This window comes from Eretmochelys imbricata, chromosome 14 (assembly GCF_965152235.1).
Source record: "Eretmochelys imbricata isolate rEreImb1 chromosome 14, rEreImb1.hap1, whole genome shotgun sequence".
Taxonomy (NCBI): Eukaryota; Metazoa; Chordata; order Testudines; family Cheloniidae; genus Eretmochelys; species Eretmochelys imbricata.
In genome coordinates, this window is record NC_135585.1 from 485,887 (window position 1) to 511,347 (window position 25,461).

Below are 25,461 nucleotides of genomic sequence, written 5' to 3' on the forward strand. Positions count from 1 at the left end.
TTATAACAAAATGCAAAAGCTCTTTATTTTAAAATAAACCCTGCAAAACAAAGCATGAAAACAAATCAACCCCTAGACCCAGAGAGAAGGACACATACTTCACTTTCATCTTCGTTTTAAAAATGTGCATTAAAATTAATATAAAATCATTCACCATCTCCTACACATTATTTTCTGAAATACTATAGCAATGGAAAGAACAACTCACACCCTCTTCACCAGTTCAAAGCCAAGGAAATAGGCACTGCACAGCTCAGGGACCTTCTGGAGCCAGGAGTTCATTCTTTGCAGCTTGTCACTTTAGTAGGATCCACTGTGACTCCCCCACCATGTGGAACTAAATGCTGTTCTCTGCCACGGTCTTGTTCAAGAGGCCCCAGTTTAGGACAGTGGTTTATACTGAGCAAGGACAGGATCTTCCCTACTTTTCAGTATCAACTAGGACTGTAGGGGCTTCAGCCATAGCTAACAATTCATTATCCAGCCTGGTTCTGCAGTCACCTGCCAGCATAGCTGATTTTATTTATTACAAGTATGTCTGTGTCACCCATTACCGTAGTATCTGTGCTCACTGTACTTTGCCTAGAGTGACACAGATGGCTCCCAAGCATGGGATCTGTTTTTGACAGTTCCCCTGTCGAGTGTTGACAAGACTTTCTTTGTGAACAGCCATAGCATCCAAATTAGTGCTGCAGGCGGACACCTCTCTCCCAGGCTCCTACAACATGGTTAGTATCAGTGTGTGGGGCAGATACAGATAGACTTATGTTGTGTGACAGGACATAAAAACTGTTTTCAAAGGCTGTTACAGGTTCTACTGTGGACAAAGTCTAACACGGTGAAGTGGGAGAACTCAGTCCTGGCTATCCCTAACCCCAGCCTTGGCTAGTTGCTTTCTTCAGACCTCATTGCTGTCAGCAGCAGAATTTCTGAATGGCCTGAGGGATTCTGTGTCTGTGACCCCCTTGTGCTTCCGAGAGGAGTAACACCACTCTCCTGAGAAACCAGGCCTGCTCCGGAAGGAGCTGCACACAGATCACGCCCCCCTATTCCTGACAGCAGGCACCTTGGATTCCTTCGGACATGCTCATTTCCTAGGGCTGAGGGCTCCAAGGGCAGAGCCCTGCACATAGGCCATGATGGCGTTTTGCAGGAAACTAGCTCGTTGGGCCTCCTCTTCCCTCATCCTGGAGATCTCAGCCTCTTTCATCCTCAGCTTCTCCTGGAGAGTAGAGATTTCACTCTCTTTATCCAGCAGGGCCTCTCGGTGGTTACTTGATAACACTGTGCAGAAAGAACCATGTTAGCATAGGGAGTGGGTGTGTCCTTTGGCTCAGGGGGTCAGTACCAGGGAATAACCTGCTGTAGTGGGAGTATGCCTGTGGAGGCAGAGTGGTAACAGACACACACAGCACAGACTGCTGGAGGCCTTTACCTCTAGCTTTATCTAGTGGGCCCAACAAGACACTGATGGGGCATTTGTGTGCAGATGTGGTATCATGCTCATAGGACTGAGGGTCAAGAGACCTTGGTTCTATCCCCCCCCGCTGTGTGAACTTGAGCACGGCATTTCACTTCTGAGCCTCAGCCTCCCATCTGTAAAATGGGGATAAGAATCCTGAGACACTTCCAGAGGCTCCTGTGCAGTTTAATTCATCGCTATCTGTAGAGCAACTGGAAGGCAGGAAAGAAATATGAGGTGGTATCGTCAAGGGTAACAGCAGGTACCATTCGGCCCCAGACTCTCTAGACCATGGAGCGGGACTAGAGATGACATGACACCTCATACTACTCCCTGCAGTCTGTAAGAGAGATGCTGTATATAACCCCCAACCCCCACGTCCATCACCTTTCAATTGCCTCTCCAGGGCAGCAATCTTCTCTTTCAGCCCTTCCTGTGCTGTCCTTTCAGCCTGCAGGTGTCCAATCTGCTCCTGCAGCTCAACTCTCACTTTGTTCACCTCAGCCACCTTCTCCTGCTCCTTGCCACTCAGGTCCTAGCATACACAGGACATGAGAGACCAGCAACCTCAGCATACAGTTCTGCATCAATTACTGCCCTAGTACCTGTTGTAGTTCCTCCATGCGCCTCTTGAGCCCTTCGGTTTGCAGGGTCATCTGGCTGACCTTGGCCTGTGCCTCTCCCACTGCCTGCTTCTGCTGAAGGCAGTAGTTCTGAGCTTCATCACGTGACTGTGTCATCAGCCGTAGCTTCTCTTCCAAGTGATCCAGGCGCTGTTGCTGTAAAACACAAGCACGTAGCTTCTCGGCCTCCTGTAAGAGGATTCTCCCCAGCCCAGGGTCACGAGCAGTGACTGGCCTAGCAAGTGTTTGGATGGGAAGCAGAAATTATGCAGTGTGTGGTGGCAGGGAGTCACCAAGGGACACGCCTCTCTTGAATTGAACAGGGGCCAGTGCCTCTTTCTGATGATGGAGACAATGATCTGGTGGAAGGGCTGCCTTTTGGAGGAGTTGTAAAAGCAAGGCCCTAACCACCCACTGAAGATCCCAATGGGCATTTCACGGGGTAGGACCGTTAACACCAGAGTCCTGGACGAGCCCCAGTTCTGGTATTTACATCCTATAGCCTGGGTTCATTTCAGTTTGACACAGCATTCTTCTTCACTTCCTGTCCTAAATGGCTGGGCAGCATTGCTGTATCTGGTTATTCAGCTGCTGCATCCCACCTCAGACATCACAGCACTTACGCAGTGGTGAAGTGTGAGGGGGTGTGTGTGTATTTATAAGCTCATAAAGCATTTTAGCTTGGGATGTAAGATGCTAGAAGAGGTCTGGATCCTGAGGAAGACTCCTGTGCCACACAAGGGGCACCTCACCCTGCATGCTGGTCTCACTGTGGTTTCCACGGGTTTCAAGTCTAGAAAGTAACATTTCTTGTCCAACAACAATAGCCATACAAGAAAAATTCTACCGAGCCTAGAGAACTGCAGCAGCACATGAAGCCTGCAGAAACATAGCAGCGGAGGGATCCACTTGTCTGCCAGGACCTTGAGCATAAGCAGTTAGAATGACACCCTATTACACCATAACCACTAATTCTGTAGGTAACGAGTTGGAAGGCGCTGGGCTGTTGGGGACAGGGGTGAGGGTTTTGAGACAACTTGGTATGGAAAGTGCTGATATAGCTTGATGCAGACATCTCAGGGTTACTCCCCCTCATGAGTCAGTCAATAATTAGGATAACAAGACCAAGAAGAACAAGTTACTGAACAGATATTGGAGAAAGACACATGCTGGAAAGATAAATCTGCTCCCACCTCCACCGACAGGCCCAGCAGCTGGGTCACGGTCTTACCTCTTCCAGCCTGGCCTGGCCCCGGACTTTGATTAACTCCTCCTCTGCCTGACCTCGCTCAGCAAATGCCGCTGCTTTGACTCGGCTCAGCTCCTATCACAAACACACACGACACACACATTCCAGCCGTGATATATTGCAGCTTCAGGCCACAGATGGGACAGGGCTAAAAGTGATGCAGCCACATCCTTTCCCTTAGGGGCAGGGAGCAAAAGGCATCCCCCACCCTGAGGCTGCCTGGGTCAGTCATTTGATTCACAGATCAAGCTTCAGGTGCAGGTGGGAATGCACCAGACACATTGTTCCAGGGCCAGGGAGCTACAGCCAGGAGGGGCACGGGGGTTGAAAAACCTGATAGTCAAATCAAAATGAAAATAGAATATTTGATATAAAATCTGTGTCCCTTCTCTCTCAGTCTCCTAAGGCAGCCCTTCCCCGAGGTGCTGTTCTCCATGGGCCTTAGCCCATAGGCAAATACATCACTGCTGTAGGCAACGTTTAATTCCCCTGACTGCGTGCCCAAGCCCTGCTATCTTACCCAGTTTCTGATCCAGGACTCTGTTTGACCTCACGCCACCACTATCCAGTAGAAAGAGTTTTTGTTTAAATGGGATATCAAATGAACAGATGCCTCAGTTCCCTTGTCTTCTCATCTCTGCCCCAGCCCCCACGCCCCACAACACAGTGACTGTCACAGCCCAGCAGTGGCAAATTTTGTAGAAGCCCCTTGTTAAAATATTGGCAGCACATTCCTGCCACTGCAACTCCACGACAGTCAATGACTCCCAGACACACATGCGCCCGGACCACTCGCTCTCACCTCTTCCAGCCCAATCCGGGTGGCTTCCAGCCTCTGGATTCTCTCCTGCATGGAATGCTCACTTGCCTCCATGTGATGTGTCATGTGATCCACCTGCAAAGCAGCAGGAGCCATTCCAGTGGGTTTCTGGCACCTTGTTATTCCTGAGATACAGCAGTCACCCAGCACTGAGAATTGCACACTCCTCTCTAGCCAGCTACTGGCAAGAGCAAACAAAGCTTCCTCCTTTCCCAACACCACTCTTCTGTGAGGCTCCAACAAAACTGAGCAGCAATGCCTTTAATAGGAAGCCATAGCTTTGCATACAAATTCCCCCACATTTCTGGAGAAAGGGAGTTAGAGTCAATTCCCAGAAGCTCAGACCACCCTGTAGTTTGGTCCTGGACTGGAGCCAAACACCGGGAAAGGCCCAGGCTCCAGTTGGGATATGGGATGAGGTCTTCCTGAAACAGATCTCTCATGAGATTTCCACACACACCCAAGAACAGTTTGGAAGGTTTTAGTTTTGAGAGACCCAAATCCAATCCAGATCTGATCACAGCCTCTTCATCACTGCCTGTGCCAGTGGAGAATCAGTCCCCAAATCCCAGGGAGGAACTGCTAATAGAGCTGGGACTCTAAGCACCCTGTATTCGCACCATACACACTACTGCAATAATCTTGGTCCAAAATATATTTTGTGAAGCATCATTTGAAAATAAATAACTCACTAGTCAATATCATGGTAAAATATATGTAGCAACATTATACATAAAGTTATGAATTCCCCCTGTATGATGTTACTTGTTCAAAACCAGATAGCCCTGCCAGGGCCAAAGTTGTTAAACAGGCCTACCCTAAACAAAGCAAGGTGTGCTTACCTCAGTTTACATATAGGTAGTAAACAGAACCTTCAAGACAGCATGGGGTGGGAGGAGAGATTGGTAAAAATGCGAATTGTTTGGTTTCCTGCAAACACGAGCAGGATTTTAAAACAAAACAAAACCAACAACAAAACATGGGGCCTCCTTCACCACCAGACTGCAAGCTGCATGTCACTTCCTCACCATTTAAATAAACTTTACTTTGAGGAGTAACCTTCAGAAGAATCCATTACAAAGGTTCACTGGACTATAAAAGAAAGGGGCAGAAAATTCTTCTCTCTTTCACCCAAGAAGATAAAGAAATCAGCATCTTTGGCCTTCTGGAAGAGATCCTGACTGAAGGTCAGACTGTGGGTGAGAAAAGCTTCTTGAACAATGCCTCAAACCAAACCTTGCTAGATTCAGTTTTAGGCTTGTAGATGTGTATTTTCACTTTTATTTTCTTGTAACCATTTCTAACTTTATCTCTTACACTTGAACTCACTTAAAATCCTGTCTTCTTTTGTTAATAAACTTGTTTTACGATTACTCTAAGCCAGCTGTGTTTGTACTACAGTGAAAGTGAACTTTGGGTAATTTGACAAGCTGGTGGGTTTGATCTCCTTAAAGGAGCAAACAGATCTTATTATTCCTCTGAATGTTGCAGGAGAGGGGTGGACATTTCAGAGCACACAGGTCTGGGGAAGTTCAGGACTGGGGGTGATGTTGGGGTCACCTGCTAACATTAAACAAGTCTGATAAAGACAAAAGCATGTCTGTGATAACTGCAGGCAGGCTGTTCGATTCAAAATGGTTGAATCAGAGCTCCACAGCACACAGAACACCAAATGCATGCTGGCTATGTGCATGTCCCAGACAGGGAGCCACAAGTAGCAGAAACATTTTGAGGCACTCAGGTTATATATAATGCAACAGTGATACAACCTCTCACTGGTGTGAACTGCACCTAGAACATGACAAGAGCCGAGTACTGATCATTGGCCCTGAATTGCACAAATGGGTGTTTGAGACATTTTGTTGTTTGCTCCAGCAAAATATCTTTTTCAGGATAAAAATGACGACACCACGAGTTCACAGTTACTGCCCTCTGGAGACAGGATCAAAGGACAAATCTCTTTGACACCCCAGCACACTCCTGAGGGCTGCAGAACCTTGCTGGATGGCCTAGCAGCAGGGTGCCCTGCAATTTCTCCTGCCAGGCTCAGGCCTCAGGCTGACTGGAAAGAGTTTCTATTTTTATAAATGGCCTTTTGTTCCCATGGATGAGCCAGAGGCTGCTGGATCCTCACCTGACATCAACAAACAGTCCCAGTAACTAAACCAAAGGGTCAGTAGCCCAGAGGCCAGTGGGGAGACTTGGTTCAGTTGCTGCTCTTACCTCTTTCAGTCGAAGGGATTCCATATCTTCCAGGCCCTGTTTAAATCTCTTCTTCTCCATTTCAAGGCGTTCTGGAGGTTAAAAGGGAGCGGATTATCAACCAAGGTTTCCCCCTGGTACTCCACACCTTCCCTTCACATTACATGTCTCACTACAAATCTTTATGCTCGGACTCCAGGGTCTGGCTCCCTAATAACTCAATTCTCTGATTCCCCCCAGGCCTGGCTGCCCAGCTCCTCCACTCACCCTCTGCCTGCGCGACTCGCAGTTTCAGCTCTGCTGTTGTGTTTGTCAAATCTTGCTTCACCTGGAACAGCTGGTCCTGCTGGGCTTTGCACTTTCTCTCTAGCTCATCCACCTGAATGGAAATTACCACCATGAAGTGAAGACAAACAGAGCTTCTGCTTCCACTAGCACTGGGATGGGTGGCTGGCTGTGCATGGCCACTAGGCAGTGGGAGCACAGGAAAGGGTCTGGAAACCTTCACACACTTAGCAAAGTGAAAAGTATGTTGGGAATTCCCTATCCCCATCCCATGTTTCAGCCTAGGCTTGCTCTCCTACCTGGTTTCTTAAAAGCAGGTTTTTCTCATTGGCAGCAGATAGGTGCTGGAGAAGGTTTGTTTCCCGATCAGAAGCTTCCTGCAAACGGAGCCCAGGATTAGGAAAGCCCATCCCAGACCTCCTGAGGCCCCACACCGCCATCCAATACCACTTCAAAATAACCCAAGTGCCCAACACCATCACTTTCTCCCACCCACAGTACAGATCATTCTCCACAGTCACTACTCTGTCCTTCACCGTTCACAGCAGTTCATTACGGAACCACCTGACTTCTCATCCCATCCAGCATCCCCTGATACCCCAAACCAGAATGCCACCCAGAATCTAATATTGACCAGCCCCCCATCCAGCCCACCTGTTTTTGCTGCCGGAGCTCCTTCAATTGGCACTCGGTCATACTGGCTTGCTCCTGCTTTGTGGCACTCAGAAGCTCTCCCAGGTTGTGCACTTTCTGCTCAGACAGAGCTAATGCAGCTTCAGTCATCTGCAGCCTACACAACAGAAGGCACAGATGAGATTTTAATCTTTGTCCTCCCAAAAATATATCATAGTCCCAGTGAATTCTCTACACTGGACAGTACAGGATATGCAGCAAGACACAACCTCACAGCAACATAGGAAGAGCCAGAGGATCAGCTTGGGGTCCTCCCAGCTCCATCTCTTGTCTCAGACAATGGTCAGCACCAGCTGCTTCAGAGGAAGGAGCAAGAAACTCTGGAATTTGCAATTACAGAATAACTTGCTCATTGGGGCAGTTCCTTCCTACCCCTCATCAGTTAGTGGTTAGCTCAGATCTTGAAGCACAAGGACTTGTATCCCCTAATGTATCTGTATCACGTCTAATGTTACTCATTATCCAGAGATACTGGATCCTTTTTCGCAAAAAGAAAAGGAGTACTTGTGGCACCTTAGAGATTAACCAATTTATTTGAGCATAAGCTTTCGTGAGCTACAGCTCACTTCATCGGATGCATCGGGTGCCACTAGTACTCCTTTTCTTTTTGCGAATACAGACTAACACGGCTGCTACTCTAAAACCTCGATCCTTTTTGGAATCCTACTAAGCTCCTGGCTGCAATGAAAACTTGTGGCAAGAATTTGAGCAGACTAATTTTATATTGTGTAAGAGAAAGTTACTCACCTTGCAGTAACTGAAGTTCTTTGAGATGTGTGTCCCTGTGGGTGCTCTACTCTAGGTGATGGTGAGTCCTGGCGGCATTGATTGGAGATCTTTGGTAGCAGTGCCTGGTCGGGACGCACGTGTTCAGCTGGTGTCTCACAGTCTCGTTAGAATCTGCCTGAGTGTGTGCATCCTGCGCCCCCCTCAGTTCCTTCTCTACCATGGAGAAATCATACTAGTACTCCAAAGTAGAGGGGAGAGGGCAGGGAGTGGAGCACCCAGAGGGACACACATCTAGAATAACTTCCTTTACTGCAAGGTGAGTAACTTCCCCTTCTTCTTCGAGTGCTGTCCCTGTGGGTGCTCCACTCTAGGTGAATGTGTAGCAGTACCCACTATGGTCGGCAGGACTTTGGAGATGCGGCAGTGAGTACTGTAGAGAGTACTGTATGGCCTACTATGGTGTCTGCCGTGGTATCCTGCGTGATAGCATAGTGTTTGGCAAACGTGTGTTCAGATGACCATGTAGCTGCTTTACAGATGTCAGGAATGGGTATATTATGTAGGAAGGCAACGGATGTCGACATGGCTCGAGTGGAATGAGTTTGAATGCCTTTGGGTGGCTGAATATTTTGGATGCGGTAACAGGATCTGATGCAGTCAAAGATCCACTTGGACAGGCATTGCCTAGAGATAGCCATACCTTTCGATCTTTCGGTAATGGAGACAAAGAGTTGTGGGGACTTACAAAATGGTATAGTCCTGTCTAAATAAAAGGCGATTGCTCGCCTGACGTCGAGAGCATGCAGAGTTGCCTCGTGAGGAGTCTTGTGAGGTTTGGGATAGAAAGTAGGTAAGTATATCGGTTGGTTAAGGTTGAAGGTGGACATCACCTTACGGAGAAATTTAGGATGTGGTGTCAGGGTGACTTTGTCTTTGGAGAAGATGGTGTAGGGAGGATAGGCCATCAGGGCGCTTATTTCTCCCACTCTCCTTGCTGACGTTATTGCAACTAAGAAAGCCACCTTCATGGACATATGAAGAAGAGAGGAGGTAGCGAAGGGCTCGAATGGAGGTTTCATGAGACCGCAAAGAACAAGGTTAAGATTCCACGTAGCTGCCGTTGGATAAATTTCCGGGTAGAGATTTTGTAGGCCCGTGATGGCCTACTTTATGATGGGGTGGGTAAAGACTGAGTAGCCTTCTAACAAGTCACGGAAGATGGTAAGTGCCACCAGGTGTACTTTGATGGAGCTGAGCAAGAGTCCATCCTGTTTCAATTTTAGAAGGTAGTTTAGGATGTTAGGGAGGGTTACTGTATGGGGGTGTTAGGTGATTATATGAGCACCAGAGCACCAGAAGGAGAAACGTTTCCACTTCTGCAGGCATATCAGTGAAGATAGCCAAGTCAGGTGGGGAGAGCGGCTGTTCGAAGAGTGAGCCCTGTGTATCCAGGAGCGGGGAGTTAGGCTCAGGTGCCACTGAGAGGTCACACTGACTGAGAAACTGCTGCTTCTGCTCCCAGGGCTGCGCGGAGCATGATCTGTGCTCAGGTGCATCACTGAGTCTGAGTTTTTCCGGTCTCGCGGGTCACTTGGAGGTGCCCTGCAGGGGGTCCACTGCTGGTGCCGGAGCGGCAGGCAGGCTCGGTGCCGACGTTCTTCCCAGCACCGGGGCAGAGCACTGTCGGCACCGCGTCTGTGTTTGGTGCCAAGTGGACCGGTGCCGAGGAGACTTTCCTGGTACGGGAGATTGGGTCCCTGCCTCTGTGCTCCGCGGAAGCTGCGGCTGAGGCGTTGTGACAGCCTGAGGCACCTGCCTTCTGTGCTGTCAATACAGAGGGCAAGGATCTCGCAGGACACCCTTTACCCTTGTTAAAGTCTCTCCTCAGAGACTGTTGCGCTTCTTGCGTCTGCTCCTGAGAGGGTGAAACCACGCTCCCAATTGGTTCAGATCTGGCCAGGAAATGTGAAGGAGAGGGTTTCCCAGTCTCCAAAGGCAGCTGCAGAGATCTTTCCATTAATAGCATTTTAAGCTGCAGATCCCTGTCGCAACGAGCGCTGGTCTTGAGGCTCGTACAGTGGAGGCACGTTGTGGGGACGTGTGTTTCGCCGAGGCACTTTGCCGAGCGTGAGTGCCCATCAGACCTTGGCATGGAGTCCTGACAGGAAACACACTTTTTAAATGCTGAAGGCCAGGCATTATGAATTAGAAATGGCAGGGGAGAGTGTCTCAGCAGGAGACAAGCCTGAGGCGAAAAAGTTTTTTGGTTTTTTTTTAAAACTAAGCAACTAAACTATGTAACTATTCTAAAGGAAGGGAAACAACTGGGATGTTACTAACAACTATTCCTATGTTCTTTGCAACTGTTTCTTAGAGAGACCAGGGAAGAGAATCAGCACTGCCCCGAGTCCCATCTTCAGCAGAGGACGGTTGAGAAGGAACCGAGGGGGGCGTGAGACGCGCACGCTCAGGCAGATTCTAACGAGACCACGAGACACCAGCTGAGCACGTGCATCCTGACCAGGAACTGTTACCGAAGATCTCCAATCAACGGCGCTGGGACACACTGTCACCTAGAATGGAGCACCCACAGGGGCAGCACTCGAAGAACAAAACATTTATCATCAGTTATAAATTTGTTGCCTTTCAATTTTGCTCTTGTAAAAAAGGCTGAATAGAAGCATCTGATTGTGATCGCTGAGCTGTTTACAGGACACTTAGAGAACTTTTTCTTCCGTTGTTACAGTTAATTTATACACCAATAAGGGGCCTGAGTAGCTCCACTTATTCCTGCAATGTCCTGCACCATATATTGCATTTCTCAACAGTGAATTTCATGTACCCACTCACCTAGGTTGTTGGGTCCCTCTTCACTGTCTGTGACAATCATACCTCGCCACACCCCTGCTCTGCTGGCAGAAGTCTGTAGTATAGAACTGGCCTTAAACACACACAGCAAATGGGCCAACTCCCTCCCACTCTGCAAAGACAGACTGCTTGTCCTCAACCCCTGGACAGCCTAGCCCATGTCCTCTCCTCCATACCAGCCCTGCACAGCCCATCTCTTGCCTCCTGCCAGCTCTGCATGGCCGAGCTTCCCATCTACTTAACCACTCTCCAGTGATACCAGCTCTTGCAGCTCGTTTCTCAGCTTCTCCCACAAATGCACAGAATGTCCGTATTGTATCCATCTGTCAGGCCACAACCCACCCTCCCTCAAAACCCTGTACAAGATCCACTTCCACAGGGATCAATGCTGATGGGAAATTGCCAATTGACAGCAGTGAGGCAGGTGGCCAGTGGGGATCACTGACATGATTGTTGGATTCCCCCATCACTTCGATAGCTGAGAGTTCAGCTGATATTGACTTAAGTTTTGGGCTTATTTGTTTTTATGGTTTCTCACGTGGGAAGCAAGTCTGATCCCTGATTTGCAAGTGTAGTTGTTGTTGGGGGGAGGGCTTCAGGCACAGGCTTTACAATGTGCTCGCTTTTCCTGCGAGACCTCACATGCCACTCCTCAAAAGTGGACACAGCCACATGGCACAGACCTCTCCATCTAGGTCTGTCCAATGCAACAAGTTCCCAGGTGCCCTGGAAACTGACATGATTAGTGTCCATTTATCTCTCCAGCCTGCAAACTGCTGGGAGCCCATCCCCACAATGGGCTGCCTTGTCACTGTCCCCCTTGACCCACTCCTAAGCCCACCTGCTTGTCTGCTACTTCTTCTAGCGTGCAAGCTCTTTGGGGCAGTCACTGTTTACTACATTTGTGCAGCACGCAGTACAATGGGCCCTGATCCTTACTCAGACCTTTAGATGCTAACAAAATACCAACTGAAATAGTGAGCCAGGTACTCCCTCCTCTCTCCATATCTCTGATCAATACAGCCTACTTCTCATACAAGGAATAACTGGGCAGATTCTTTCCTCCATACTTGGCTTTTAGTGAATTCATGACAGACTGCCGCTCATTCAGGGCTTCCTGTAACTGGCCAACTCGTGCTGCTGATGTCCTGAATTGGGAAAAGAAAAACATTAACATCCCGAAATGAAGACTTCCATCTCAGACTTCCCTCTGAGAACCTGATCTTTCCCTCTATGCAAGGAGGGAGCCAAGAGATTCACTGACCTGCTGCTCCTGGTTATTTCTTCTCTCTGTTTATCAATAGTGTCCATCAAATCCAGGAACTGAGAATGAGAGAAACATCAGTGACACTGTGAACTGCATAAGTTTGTGGCATTTAGACCTGCCTCTCCCTACCCGCCCTTTGGGACCGCATGGGGAGCAGCACCAGCTGATCTACTGGAAGAAGCCAAACTGGTGATCTGATGTGTGTCACCACCTGGCTTGACTAGGATCATTGATCAAAGCTAGTGTTCTGTCTCAGAGATTTTGTACCACAGGGAGGGAGAGGATGTGGAAATCACATGTATTAACAATTTCATAAACTGGTAAGTACTGAACTGTCCCAGTAAGAGAAAGAACAGGATGAATGGAAATGAAACCACTGAAATTCTTTGGCTCCCAAAGACAAGTGTGTCAACCAGAGGATGTTTCCAATGCATCTAATCTACCTACTGGTGGATCTGCTCCCAAGGGCAACCCAGCCCCAATCTGCTGTATGATGCTGTGTGCCTACTGCAAGTATGAACACAGCACGTCAGTATGTGCAAGTGGCTCCTTGGGCCAGGATTCCTGGTACTGTGCTACTTTACAAAGACAATTCGCAGAAAAGCCAGCGTCCATGGCTGCCACATTCAAGCTGCTGAAGCATTAGGAGGCCACTCACCTGCTTAGCCTTCTCCTCCTTCAGACTAAACACCTCCTTACTGAGCACGCGTGTCCGGCTGTGGTTCTCAGCGAGAATGGTCTGGCGATCCTGGTTATGATCCATGGCTTGTTCTGACACAGAGAGAACTAGAGTAGATATGCACATTTCCATAGCAATAGAGCAGTGAGAGGTTCTACAGCAGGATGATACCCAGACCCCTGTGGGTTCCCCATGGACCCCCTTTAGGGAGACTGTTCTCACAATGTGGGTGCAATGGATAGAATGAAGGAAGTGTTCTGTGTTAAAGAAATAGCCTCCAAAACCCACAATAATGCAGCTCAGTGGAGGCTGCTTTTGGCAACTTCCAAACTGTACTACGGGACAATACAAAGCCCCACTGAAGGGGGAGCCCTTCCCTGTTTACATGACACTCCAAGATTGCACTCAATCAAACCCAACCATCTCCTCCCCTAGCTGGTCTCTGCAGGGCAGAACTGGAAAAATTCCAACATATCTCCCCTTAGCACAGTACAGCTCCCTGCAGTACCCGAGTTCAGCACAGCTCCTTCCTTACCAGTAGGCAGGGCCCTAAATGGCTCCTGTCATGGACTGGGAGACATGGGGCTCCTCTGAGATAGCAGCAGCCCCATCACCATCCATATCCCTGTGGTGAGAAGAAGAATGCACACATCTTGCTCACACAACATTGGCCACATACCCACAGCCTTTAGGATGTCACTGGGGATGTTGTTCCCAGCCAGCTCCAGCCTCCTCAAGGTCTTGTTGCTGTGCAGACAGCTCAGTAATGCTCGGCCCCCCAGGAGCCCAATGTTATTCCAACGCAAATCTAGAGAGGCAACAAACCATCACCCTGGCAACTGCACCAGCACCATCAGGCCATATTGAATATATTCCTCACACATGGCACCCCTGCACAGTGGGTCAGCTCCCTCCAAGAGCCTCAGCATAAAGCCACCAGTGGGTGTGGTTCACCCATCTGAGAGTGATGGAATGAGAAAGTGATGGACAGTGCAAACATATAGCAAATGCAACTTCATCTACCCTCTCAGCATCCTGCAGAGGACCTGCAATAAACGCTGCACACACTGCTAAATCTGCGCAAGTCTGCGCATTCTAGCCAGACAAGCCTGCAGGATGTTCCCATCACGTCATTACTCAACAAACCCAACTTCCTTAGAGAGGCTGCCCAGCCCAGAAGCTTGCTTCTAGTCTGAAAGAAAAGAAACTCCCTGCAGAGAGACAACACAGCAGCAGCCTCTGCGCAGTTAGGGAGGGCAAGGGAAATTCTATCAAGGCTTCTATTTGAGGTAGCAGGGCATCTGCACAAAAAAACCTCAGGGCCTGGAATGAGATGCATGAGTCTCAAACGAACGGGACAGTCATAAGCTGAGGGGATGGCTCTTCTCATCAACCCCAAGGGTGGTGCTTCTGCACCAGGTACCCACATTTAGACTCTGTGCTTTCACTCCAGAGTTTCTGGTTAGGCCCTGCTTATCTAAGTCATGAAATCTCTAGCAGCTGCCAGGGCTACCACTGGCATAGAGTCTCTGAACAGCTCTGGAGTGACTGGAAATGGGTAGGCAGTGCCACAGGCAATGTTCCCTCTAATTTTTCCCATGCATGTGCGGAATGAATTTTATGTGCCCCAATATGGAGGTGATGTGTGACACATCACCTCCATATTGGGGCACATAACAAAATTCATGCAGTGGGGCCAAGGGGTTTGGAGTGTGGGAGGGGGGCTCTTGGCTGGGGCATAGGAATGGAGTGCAGGAGGGTGGTGAGGGCTCTGGGGTGGAGCCAGGGGTGAGGGGCTCAGGGCTGGGGCAAAGGGTTGGGATGTGGGGGATGAGGGCTCCGGGTGGGGGTGTGGGCTCTGGGGTGGGGCCGGGGATGAGAGGTTTGGGGTTCATGCTGCATCTCTCCCCGCTTCAGCCCCAAGCCCGTGCACAGGGCTTAACAGGCAGCTGCGCGAGACTGCGCAGCTTAGAGGGAGCTTAGGCCACAGGTACTACCTGAAAGTGGTAACGAGTCCTGAGGAAGGGGAGTTGCTCTTACCCAGCTCCCGTAGGCTGCAATTGCATTTCAGGGCCAAGGCCAGCTCTCCTGCCCCCTGGTGGTTAATCTGGTTATTGCGCAGATCCAGCCACTGGAGGAAGCGGTTGGCTCCTAGTCCCTGGCAGAAGAGGGAAAAGCCCTCCTCCCATATTCCCAGGCTGTTCCACTCCAAGGTGAGGCTGAGGGGAAAGTTAAACAGGAGCCACAGGTTAATCTACATCCCTAGGAACAAGGAACAGCAAGAGGCTGAAGGGGCTGCCTCAGCTTAGCTCCTGTGGGGACCCAATCACAGGCCCACCCTAGCCAACAAAGACCAGACTCCAAAGAGAAGGGAAAAAGAAAAGGAGTACTTGTGGCACTTTAGAGACTAACAAATTTATTTGAGCATAAGCTTTCATGAGCTAGGCTCTCAAGTGTCCACCCCAGCTCTGGTCCAGCAGAGAAGGAAGCCCCCAACCCTCGCACCCACTCACCCAGTACAGAGTGGACAGACGGGTGGAAGTGACTTTACACCTCACCTTCTGATGGATTTGTTCTGCCTCAGGAGTTTCCCCAAAGCCTCAGCACCCAGAGCTCGCAGGTTATTCCCCTGAAACAAATACCGCAGGTGAGTGGCTTACCGTGTCCCGTTTCATCGCGCCTGATACACAGGGTGGTGCCAAGGCCGAGTTGTGGTTATGATTTATCACATGTGGGTAACACTGGTCCCATGCACACTGCCCACTAAACCCGGGCTCTCCAGCCCCCGTGTGGAAATGCACAAATCCTGCCGGTGACAGTGCCAAATAGAAACAATGCTGCCTGGCCTTACTGTGCTGGGAAACACTTTCCACATGGGGGAGCCAAATACCTCCCATATGGAAACTGTGGTGTCAAATATGATAGTCATTTACCTGTGATAAGAAGGTAGCCTCAGACTCTTGGCATCTTGTGGCCATTTCGACTTTTCACCAGGAAGGGCTCATCTGACAGCAGAGCAAGGCACGATGGATGGGTTTGGGAACTAACTCAGAATGATACCATGTCCTAGCAGAAGGCTGTCTTTATGTTTTGTTTTTGTTTTTTTAAATAAATCTTTTGTTAACACTGTCCCCTGAGGACCTGTGGGAAGTGTGAACTATCCAGGGCCTCCAGATCCCACTGTTCTGCACACACACACACACACACCCATAACTCAAGCTTGGTTGTCAGTGTTGCAATGCGTATGTGTAGGTAGTACTCAATCAGAACCCAGATTCTGCTTTGCTAGTATTTTTTAAACACAATTTTGGGCTGTATACATAAAGGCAACATATGATAGACCCAGGACAGATAGTCCCTTTCACATGCAATTCTGGTATAATAATGTGTTCAGTTCTCCATATCATGTTAATAGAAAGATATTGATAAATTGGAGGGACTTCACAGAAGAGGAATTCAGATAACCAGGGGACTCTCTCACTGATGTTGAAACATTAAAAGACCTAAATATGTCTAGCTTGACCAAGCAGTAGCTAAGAGGGAGACACACAGCAGCAATTGCCCATGAGTAAGTAAAGATGGGCTAGTCTCTATGAGAAAGTTGAACCAGCTGTAGGCAGTGTCTACATGATGAGCACCATAGCTATAGTGCCACAGGGCACACACTTTCTGCACTGATGGAAGGGTTTCTTCGTCAGTGTAGTTAATCCACCTCCCACGCAGCAGTTGCTAGGTCAACAGAAGAATTTGCATCTACACTGAGGATTAGGTCAATTTAACTATAGCGCTGAGCGGTGTGAATTTCCACTCCCCTGAGCAACATACTAGGTGATCTAAATTTTAAGTTTCAGAGTGGTAGCCGTGTTAGTCTGAATTTTAAGTGTAGATCAGAGTGTAGTTAATGTGGGACTTTAAAGAGATTTAGTTAAACTGGTGCAAAAGGCTATGTGGACACACTTCGGATTAAAACAGATGTCATTCATAGTCAATTAGCAATAGTTTTAAAGTAAACTGAACTAAGTCATTATTAAACCAAAATAAACGTGTCCACAGGAGTTTGCACCAGTTTAAATGAATTAGTTTAAAAAACAATTTTATATTAAAAGTATGCAATTTCTGCATGTAGACAAGGCCTTAGCAACGGATTACTAGGAAAACCTTCCCGCCCGTGAGTTCTACCAAGCAGTCTCCCTAAGAGGAGAGCTGTGAGTCCCATCAAGTGAGGCAATTATAATGGACAGGACACCGCATTAGGACATGTGTGACAGGGAACAACTCTGGCACTGGTCCCTTCTGTTGGTGGCCAGCATGGGACCATCGGGTCTTTCCATCCTAAATTCCCATGAGATCTGCACCTCTGTGCCCTCCTCAGTTGCCTTCTCGGTGTTGAAGGCCAAGTCTTGTGCTAAGAGTTGCTCAAGTAAAGTCAAATAAAGTCACCTTCAAGTCCAAAGATTTTACTACGGTGTTGGAGCAAAGTCCATTCAGCAGATGTCTGACCCCTGTGAAAGAAAAAAGAAGGTGATTTATATTTCACACAGGACTTCAACCCTCTCGTGGACCTGAACATGAGGTGTCAGTAAACACCTCTTGACCCTGGCACCCCCAGTCAAGGAGAGGTAGCAACAGGGAGAAACTATTTCATTGACAAGTAACTTGAGTGCTGCTGGAAAATGCCAACCTGACCTGGAGACCTCTCTTTACACACAGACCAACTAGAGCCTGGGTAGAGGCTTCTCACAAGCCCCGCCAGTATGGTCACATCCTTGGTCTGGAGAACCCTCTTCTAGGAGTGAGGGGGGACTTCAGACTCTATGGCTTATTCAGCCCTTGGTCTCTGCTGATAGGGTGGTTTGTGTGATGTAGACGCTTCTCCTCTAGGATTTGGACAGAGATCTCACACAGCATTTGGCTGCTACTGACTTGGCCCACACTGAAACTAGTGATCTGTTCATTCCCTCCGGGGCACCTGGCATTGGCCACTGTTGGAAGACAGGATACTGGGCTAGATGGACCTTTGGTCTGATCCAGTATGGCCGCTCTTATGTATGCTCTTATGGAGAGGGTAAAGGCTCCAAGTCTCTTTTCCAGTCCCCTGAGCCGCCAGAAAGTAAATTCAGCATCTGCAGCTGCCAACAATTCCTCTTGCTGCTATAGGGCTAATTTCCAGCTTGGGTAGATGTACACTTGCTAGCTTTGATCAACTTAGCATACTAAAAATATTAGCAAAGCTGCAGCAGCACTGGTGGCAGCGCAGGATAGCTGCCCGAGTCCAGCCCTCTCAGAGAACTTAGGTATGAACTCAGGTGGCTAGTCCAAGCCGCTACCCATGTGGCCCCAATTACGGTGCTATTTTTAGCACACAAGCTCCATCAAACTTACCTCATGTATGTCTACGTGAGCTGGAAATTACACCACCAGCTGCAGTGTAAACATGTCGTATGAGTGGAAATGTATGACAGACAAGTCCTCCCAGGCAGAGGGAATGTGCTTCTGGCATATGCAGCAGGGCACCAAGGGAATCACCAAAGCACACAATCAGTTTCAAACAACCCTGTGGCCTCATTAGTCCAGCACAGCTAGAGTCACACCTCATGTTCCAAATGCAAACAGCTTCCTCCCACCACCCCCTAATCCTACCTCTTACTAACGTGCGCTCCTGAAGATCTCTGATCATGCTGTGCTCTACAGGGACAACGCAGTGGCAGAAACCCAGTTTTAGACTGTTAAGTGGTTGAGGCAGAGTATTCTCCGTGGTGAGTCCCCTTTCTGCAGAAACCAGAAAGCTGAGCCCAAGCCTGACTGTACAGATCTATATTTAAGACATACTTTTCCGATAAAGCCTTTGCCTAACATCAACACCCACAAAAATTAAAATCCCTGCATATGCATTCATATACCTTGCAATGAGGGATTGGAGAGTAAAAATATTGTTTGAGATTTGAAAGTTTCATCCTGATTGTGTTCAGCATGTCCACTTAACTTTCACTAAGCATGAAAGCAGTGCAAGGAGTTTCTGGGGCTCAGATCTTTTATTCACGCTCACAAAATAGTTTGTATGTGGTCCCAGTAAGCGTCTCAGGCCCAGGTCCTGAACAGAACAAGACCCACCACCCACCTTGGCATCACTGGTTGAAACATATGAAGGAGTTTTGCTTTTGTGATAAGATTAGTTAAATAAGAATATATATCAGCTTTCAAAGCTCAAACAACTTGGTGAGGTAAAAAAGTAAAAAATGCAAACAGAACGTGTGGGTTCATCTGGGCTTAGATAATATTCTCTCGGAGACAGATTAGTTCATAGGAGTAAATGTAAGGCCAGGAGATTCAAACATACAAATTCCTATTAGCAAGAATCCTGGATCTAATTCCCTGTGCGTGGGGCTGCAGTTTTGCCCACAAGCACACATTTATTCACTCTTCAAAGCAACTCCCTTAAGATTAAGAATTTGACTTTCAGCGTGAGCCTGACTCCCAGATCTCATGGTTCAGAGGCATAGCACACATGCAAGTCTCTCAGTGTGGGCAAAGAGAGTCCCACCTTCTTCATTCAGCATGCAGTCACTCAGCATGATCTCCGTAAACAGGATCTCGTCCTGTAAAAGCTTCCCTAGAACTCTGCATGTGTCCACAGAAAGACTCTGGGTGGCAAAATCCAAGCGGCTTTGTCCTGGCCCCTCCCGGAGCTCATGTAGCTGCTGTAGGACTGTCTCCTGTGGCTGAGCACCACTCTCCTTACATAACTGAACATAGGCCTTTCGGAATTCTTCCATTGCCACAGCAGGTGCTAATGTCACTCCCTTCCTGTCCTCTGCATGACGAAGGACCAAGCTGGCCTCAGAGAAGAGCAGGGAATGCAGGAAAACCTGGTGGACAGGAAAGGCTTTACTGTGAAAGGCAAGAAGCAGTTATCTCTGGACTATCGTGCATGGTTCTAAGGTCTCTCATAAGCAGGACTGATACAAACAGTGCTCAGAGCCAGAACCAGAGCCATCCCCACCCTATAAACACGCACTTGGAGCCTTGCAAGACACCAGTCCCAACTCCACCCTCCCAGGATAGGGAGAAACTCACTACAGCCTCTTCTCATATACCTGTTGACTGTTACTGGGATACAGCCCCAACCCCTTACAACAGCCACCCTCTACACCCTGTAACTAGGAAGAGTAGAGCATGCTGGGGATTGTAGTTCTGCTCTTCCCCTCTTTTTCCCCCTCCCTCCCTGCCCCAGTAACCAGGGGAGGAGGGCATGCTGGGAGATATAGTACAGAGCCAAATTTAGAATGTTACATGGTGCAGCCCCATCTCAGTAGAGATATTGTCTCCTGCTGCAGAGGCCCCACTGCTCCTCCCATAACATCAGTGTATGGCCAACCTCAAAAGATCAAAAATCATGACACAGACTAAAAAATAATTTTTTAAATCTTTTGATTTAACTCCCTGCAACTCCTCTCCAGTGTGTAAGTGAGAATTTCAAGTTGAAAAGTCAATGCTTAATTATACACAAAAATGCTCACCTCTCCCAGGTTGCTCTGATGTAGAGGCCCCTTGCCCTTTCTTCACCCTTAAGACTAGGTAACTCCCCAGTCCCCACTGCATATTATTCTTGATTGTCCCCAGACTCATTTCCTGCCTTCCCCCTATATTTCCCTTTTCAGCCTTCCTCCCTCCTCTGCCCCCTCTCATATTTTCCTGCCATCCTGATGTAACCTCACCTTCAGACACAAAAAATCATTGTTATTTTAGAATACACTGTACAAGGACTATAAAATGGAACCGAACAAAGACCACCAAAGAAAAACAGAGCATTCTCCCTATGGATCAGGTTTTCAAATGATTTTTCAGTGAAAATTTATGTGAACTGCAACGCATGTCTTTACATCAACCACCTTGCTAATTGTTGGAAAACGATCACCCAAGCAGAGCTTTCTACATCTCAGTACAGTGTTTATATTTTCAATCTTAAATATTATTTTTAAATAACTAATTCATTCACATTCAAAGCATATAAACAATAATTTTAAATAGTTTTCTTTGTATAATTTTAACCACAGAAATGTTATCCAGTGATTACAATAAATTATTTACTTTTAAAATCTCATAATTGTCCAAATAGCTACAAATAATATATTTTTATTTTAATTACTCTTCCCTCTCACTGCACCAGGACTTCTCCTCTGCTGGGGACCCAGAAGCACTTCCCCCAACTATCCCCACCCCACCTCCTGCTGCCTCAGGAAGTGCAGCTGCTGGTCCCAGGCAAAGCAGTACTGAAGGGGCGGAGCAGGAGTCAGAGAACAGCTCTGTCTGGGGCAAAGGAGAAGACCACTGCCCCAGAAGCTCTGTTGCAGGCTCCAGGACCCTGCTTGAGCCAGGCAGCAGCTGTTCCCCAGCTCCTCCCTCTCACTACCCCAGGACCCAGTCCTCATCTGTAGGGCCAATCCATACAGGAAGGAAGGGCTCAGTGGCAAGCTACATCTGTGTCATCTTTCACAGAGCTCTGGCTGTTTTTCCAGCCCTGAAAAATCAAGGGAATGGAGGGGCTTCTTACTCCATTAGTAGAGTCCCTCCTGCAAGGACCACAGTCCTGTGATTCACAATTAATTTGCAAGAGTTAGCAATAGTGTTATATTCATGTGGCAACCACAGCAATTGCTCATATGGTGAAGCCCCAGCAAGAAAAAATTTATGTATTATTAACTCTGACACAATACATGTTTTGGTCTTTGGCAGGAAGTTAGTTGCCCTGTCTCTTTTAGCTCTTATTCCAGGAAGGACAGGCAGGGCAGAAAAGGTGGGGGAGTAGCACTGTATGTAAGGGAGCAGTATGACTGCTCAGAGCTCCGGTACGAAACTATAGAAAAACCTGAGTGTTTCTGGATTAAGTTTAGAAGTGTGTGCAACAAGAGTGATGTAGTGGTGGGAGTCTGCTATAGACCACCGGACCAGGGGGATGAGGTGGATGAGGCTTTCTTCCGGCAGCTCACGGAAGCTTCTAGATCGCATGCCCTGATTCTCATGGGTGACTTTAATTTTCCTGATATCTGCTGGGAAAGCAATACTGCGGTGCATAGACAATCCAGGAAGTTTTTGGAAAGCGTAGGGGACAATTTCCTGGTGCAAGTGCTAGAGGAGCCAACTAGGGGGGGCGCTTTTCTTGACCTGCTGCTCACAAACCGGGTAGAATTAGTGGGGGAAGCAAAAGTGGATGGGAATCTGGGAGGCAGTGACCATGAGTTGGTTGAGTTCAGGATCCTGACGCAGGGAAGAAAGGTAAGCAGCAGGATACGGACCCTGGACTTCAGGAAAGCAGACTTCGACTCCCTCAGGGAACGGATGGCCAGGATCCCCTGGGGGACTAACTTGAAGGGGAAAGGAGTCCAGGAGAGCTGGCTGTATTTCAAGGAATCCCTGTTGAGGTTACAGGGACAAACCATCCCAATGAGTCGAAAGAATAGTAAATATGGCAGGCGACCAGCTTGGCTTAACGGTGAAATCCTAGCGGATCTTAAACATAAAAAAGAAGCTTACAAGAAGTGGAAGGTTGGACATATGACCAGGGAAAAGTATAAAAATATTGCTCGGGCATGTAGGAATGAAATCAGGAGGGCCAAATCGCACCTGGAGCTGCAGCTAGCGAGAGATGTCAAGAGTAACAAGAAGGGTTTCTTCAGGTATGTTGGCAACAAGAAGAAAGCCAAGGAAAGTGTGGGCCCCTTACTGAATGAGGGAGGCAACCTAGTGACAGAGGATGTGGAAAAAGCTAATGTACTCAATGCTTTTTTTGCCTCTGTTTTCACTAACAAGGTCAGCTCCCAGACTGCTACGCTGGGCATCACAAAATGGGGAAGAGATGGCCAGCCCTCTGTGGAGATAGAGGTGGTTAGGGACTATTTAGAAAAGCTGGACGTGCACAAGTCCATGGGGCCGGACGAGTTGCATCCGAGAGTGCTGAAGGAATTGGCGGCTGTGATTGCAGAGCCATTGGCCATTATCTTTGAAAACTCGTGGCGAACCGGGGAAGTCCCGGATGACTGGAAAAAGGCTAATGTAGTGCCAATCTTTAAAAAAGGGAAGGAGGAGGATCCTGGGAACTACAGGCCAGTCAGCCTCACCTCAGTCCCTGGAAAAATCATGGAGCAGGTCCTCAAAGAATCAATCTTGAAGTACTTGCATGAGAGGAAAGTGATCAGGAACAGCCAGCATGGATTCACCAAGGGAAGGTCATGCCTGACTAATCTAATCGCCTTTTATCATGAGATTACTGGTTCTGTGGATGAAGGGAAAGCAGTGGATGTATTGTTTCTTGACTTTAGCAAAGCTTTTGACACGGTCTCCCACAGTATTCTTGTCAGCAAGTTAAGGAAGTATGGGCTGGATGAATGCACTATAGGGTGGGTAGAAAGCTGGCTAGATTGTCGGGCTCAACGGGTAGTGATCAATGGCTCCATGTCCAGTTGGCAGCCGGTGTCAAGTGGAGTGCCCCAGGGGTCGGTCCTGGGGCCGGTTTTGTTCAATATCTTCATAAATGATCTGGAGGATGGTGTGGATTGCACTCTCAGCAAATTTGCGGACGATACTAAAGTGGGAGGAGTGGTAAATACGCTGGAGGGGAGGGATAGGATACAGAAGGATCTAGACAAATTGGAGGATTGGGCCAAAAGAAATCTGATGAGGTTCAATAAGGATAAGTGCAGGGTCCTGCACTTAGGACGGAAGAATCCAATGCACCGCTACAGACTAGGGACCGAATGGCTAGGCAGCAGTTCTGCGGAAAAGGACCTAGGGGTGACAGTGGACGAGAAGCTGGATATGAGTCAGCAGTGTGCCCTTGTTGCCAAGAAGGCCAATGGCATTTTGGGATGTATAAGTAGGGGCATAGCGAGCAGATCGAGGGACGTGATCGTCCCCCTCTATTCGACATTGGTGAGGCCTCATCTGGAGTACTGTGTCCAGTTTTGGGCCCCACACTACAAGAAAGATGTGGATAAATTGGAGAGAGTCCAGCGAAGAGCAACAAAAATGATTAGGGGTCTAGAACACATGACTTATGAGGAGAGGCTGAGGGAGCTGGGATTGTTTAGCCTGCAGAAGAGAAGAATGAGGGGGGATTTGATAGCTGCTTTCAACTACCTGAAAGGGGGTTCCAAAGAGGATGGCTCTAGACTGTTCTCAATGGTAGCAGATGACAGAACGAGGAGTAATGGCCTCAAGTTGCAGTGGGGGAGGTTTAGATTGGATATTAGGAAAAACTTTTTCACTAAGAGGGTGGTGAAACACTGGAATGCGTTGCCTAGGGAGGTGGTGGAATCTCCTTCCCTGGAAGTTTTTAAGGTCAGGCTTGACAAAGCCCTGGCTGGGATGATTTAACTGGGAATTGGTCCTGCTTCGAGCAGGGGGTTGGACTAGATGACCTTCAGGGGTCCCTTCCAACCCTGATATTCTATGATTCTATGATTCACCTCCCCATGCAGCTGTTCCAATTGCTCAGCTAGAAACATAAAGAACCAGTGCCAAGTGACCAGCAAGTGTTAGAGGAACCACAGCTTGGGAACTTCTGATGCTGAGCATCCATCAAGCCTTAGCCTGCAAATCTCACACAGGAGGAGAACAGCCACAAACCCCAAAGCAAGGCAGGTGCTTAGCAAAACCCCAAGAAAGATGAACCCAACAAAGCCTATCACCACAGCACCACACATGCCCAACACCTACCTTCTGGACTCTTCAGGACAGTGACTTCCTGGAAGCTAACTATCCTGATATCCAGATACACAGGGCTTGAACTGAGCCAACCCTCTCCCAAGACACCATCTTTACTCTGCAGAGTGTCTGCTTTTTTTTTTTTTTTTTAAATTCTGTCAAACGTGAACGGAGCGTAAACTGATGCAGCAACAGCTGCCTCAGGCCTGGTCTACACATACAGATTTCGTACCATTTTAATGATGTAGATTGGGGGCGGCGGGCGGCATTTTTTCTTTACTGAAATAGTTAAACGGGTGAAACCCCTAATGTGGCTGTCGCCTCACTCTTATAAAAGTACCTAATACTCGGACAGTTTATTCCCCTTCACATATGGGAACACAGCACACCGGCCTACGGACTTGCACACCGCCGCTGTCAGGGCAGCCGCCCGAAGGGCACCGTATCCCGGTAACGGCACTGGCAGAATTAAAGCGGTGTCGCTTGAGTGCGTGTGGACGAGGCCTGCCGCGGTTGGCAGAGAGCCGGACACCACCGCTCTGAGGTGCGTTAACGGTCCCCGTCCACCTCCGAGGCGCGGCCTCAGTTCCCGCCCGCGACGCCGCTGCTGCGGTCACTGCTCTGCACGGCGGGGGAGGGGCTCGGGTGCCGCCAGGGCACAAACAGACCGGGGGAGGGGCAGCCCGGCCCGCGGGCGGTATCGCCGCCCACCCGGGGCGGGGACGTGGGAGCCCAGCCCGCAAACGCCTTCCCGCGCCAGCCTCGCGCTCCCCGCCCCGGCGCGGCTACCGACCTCGGGCTCTTTCCGGGTGTCCCGTGGGCGGGGCTTATCCTGTGGGCGGGGCTAAGAGGCGCCCGCTGACGGCTTCGTCCCGCGCGTGGAA

At 48.7% G+C, this 25,461-nt stretch overlaps 1 protein-coding gene across 6 annotated transcripts; it reads right to left on the reverse strand.

The window, feature by feature from the left end:
* On the reverse strand, positions 1-25,443 carry LRRC45 (leucine rich repeat containing 45). Of its 6 annotated transcripts, none has more exons than XM_077834134.1 (18): positions 25,371-25,443; positions 19,419-19,743; positions 17,318-17,379; positions 15,436-15,506; positions 14,918-15,096; positions 13,557-13,685; positions 12,857-12,969; positions 12,196-12,254; positions 12,002-12,079; positions 7,296-7,431; positions 6,941-7,018; positions 6,624-6,735; positions 6,378-6,448; positions 4,137-4,229; positions 3,317-3,409; positions 2,068-2,241; positions 1,850-1,997; positions 1-1,284 (listed from the first exon to the last, which is right to left on the reverse strand). In XM_077834134.1, exons 2-18 carry the CDS (start codon positions 19,648-19,650, stop codon positions 1,088-1,090), a joined length of 2,025 nt encoding a protein of 674 aa, XP_077690260.1. In that variant the 5' UTR covers positions 19,651-19,743; positions 25,371-25,443; the 3' UTR covers positions 1-1,087. The 6 variants fall into 6 exon arrangements, with proteins under 6 accessions (XP_077690260.1, XP_077690259.1, XP_077690261.1 ...); XM_077834133.1 differs by lacking the exon at positions 25,371-25,443 and adding an exon at positions 24,810-25,332; XM_077834135.1 differs by lacking the exon at positions 25,371-25,443 and adding an exon at positions 24,590-24,779.
* Positions 25,444-25,461: the final 18 nt, after the last annotated feature.

Coding starts and splice junctions, on each gene's coding strand:
- LRRC45 (XM_077834133.1), bottom strand. Junction 15,097..15,435: donor CAGAACAAATCCATCAGAAG/GTGAGGTGTAAA, acceptor CTTTCCCCTCAG/CCTCACCTTGGAGTGGAACA. Junction 12,080..12,195: donor GAAATAACCAGGAGCAGCAG/GTCAGTGAATCT, acceptor TTCCCAATTCAG/GACATCAGCAGCACGAGTTG.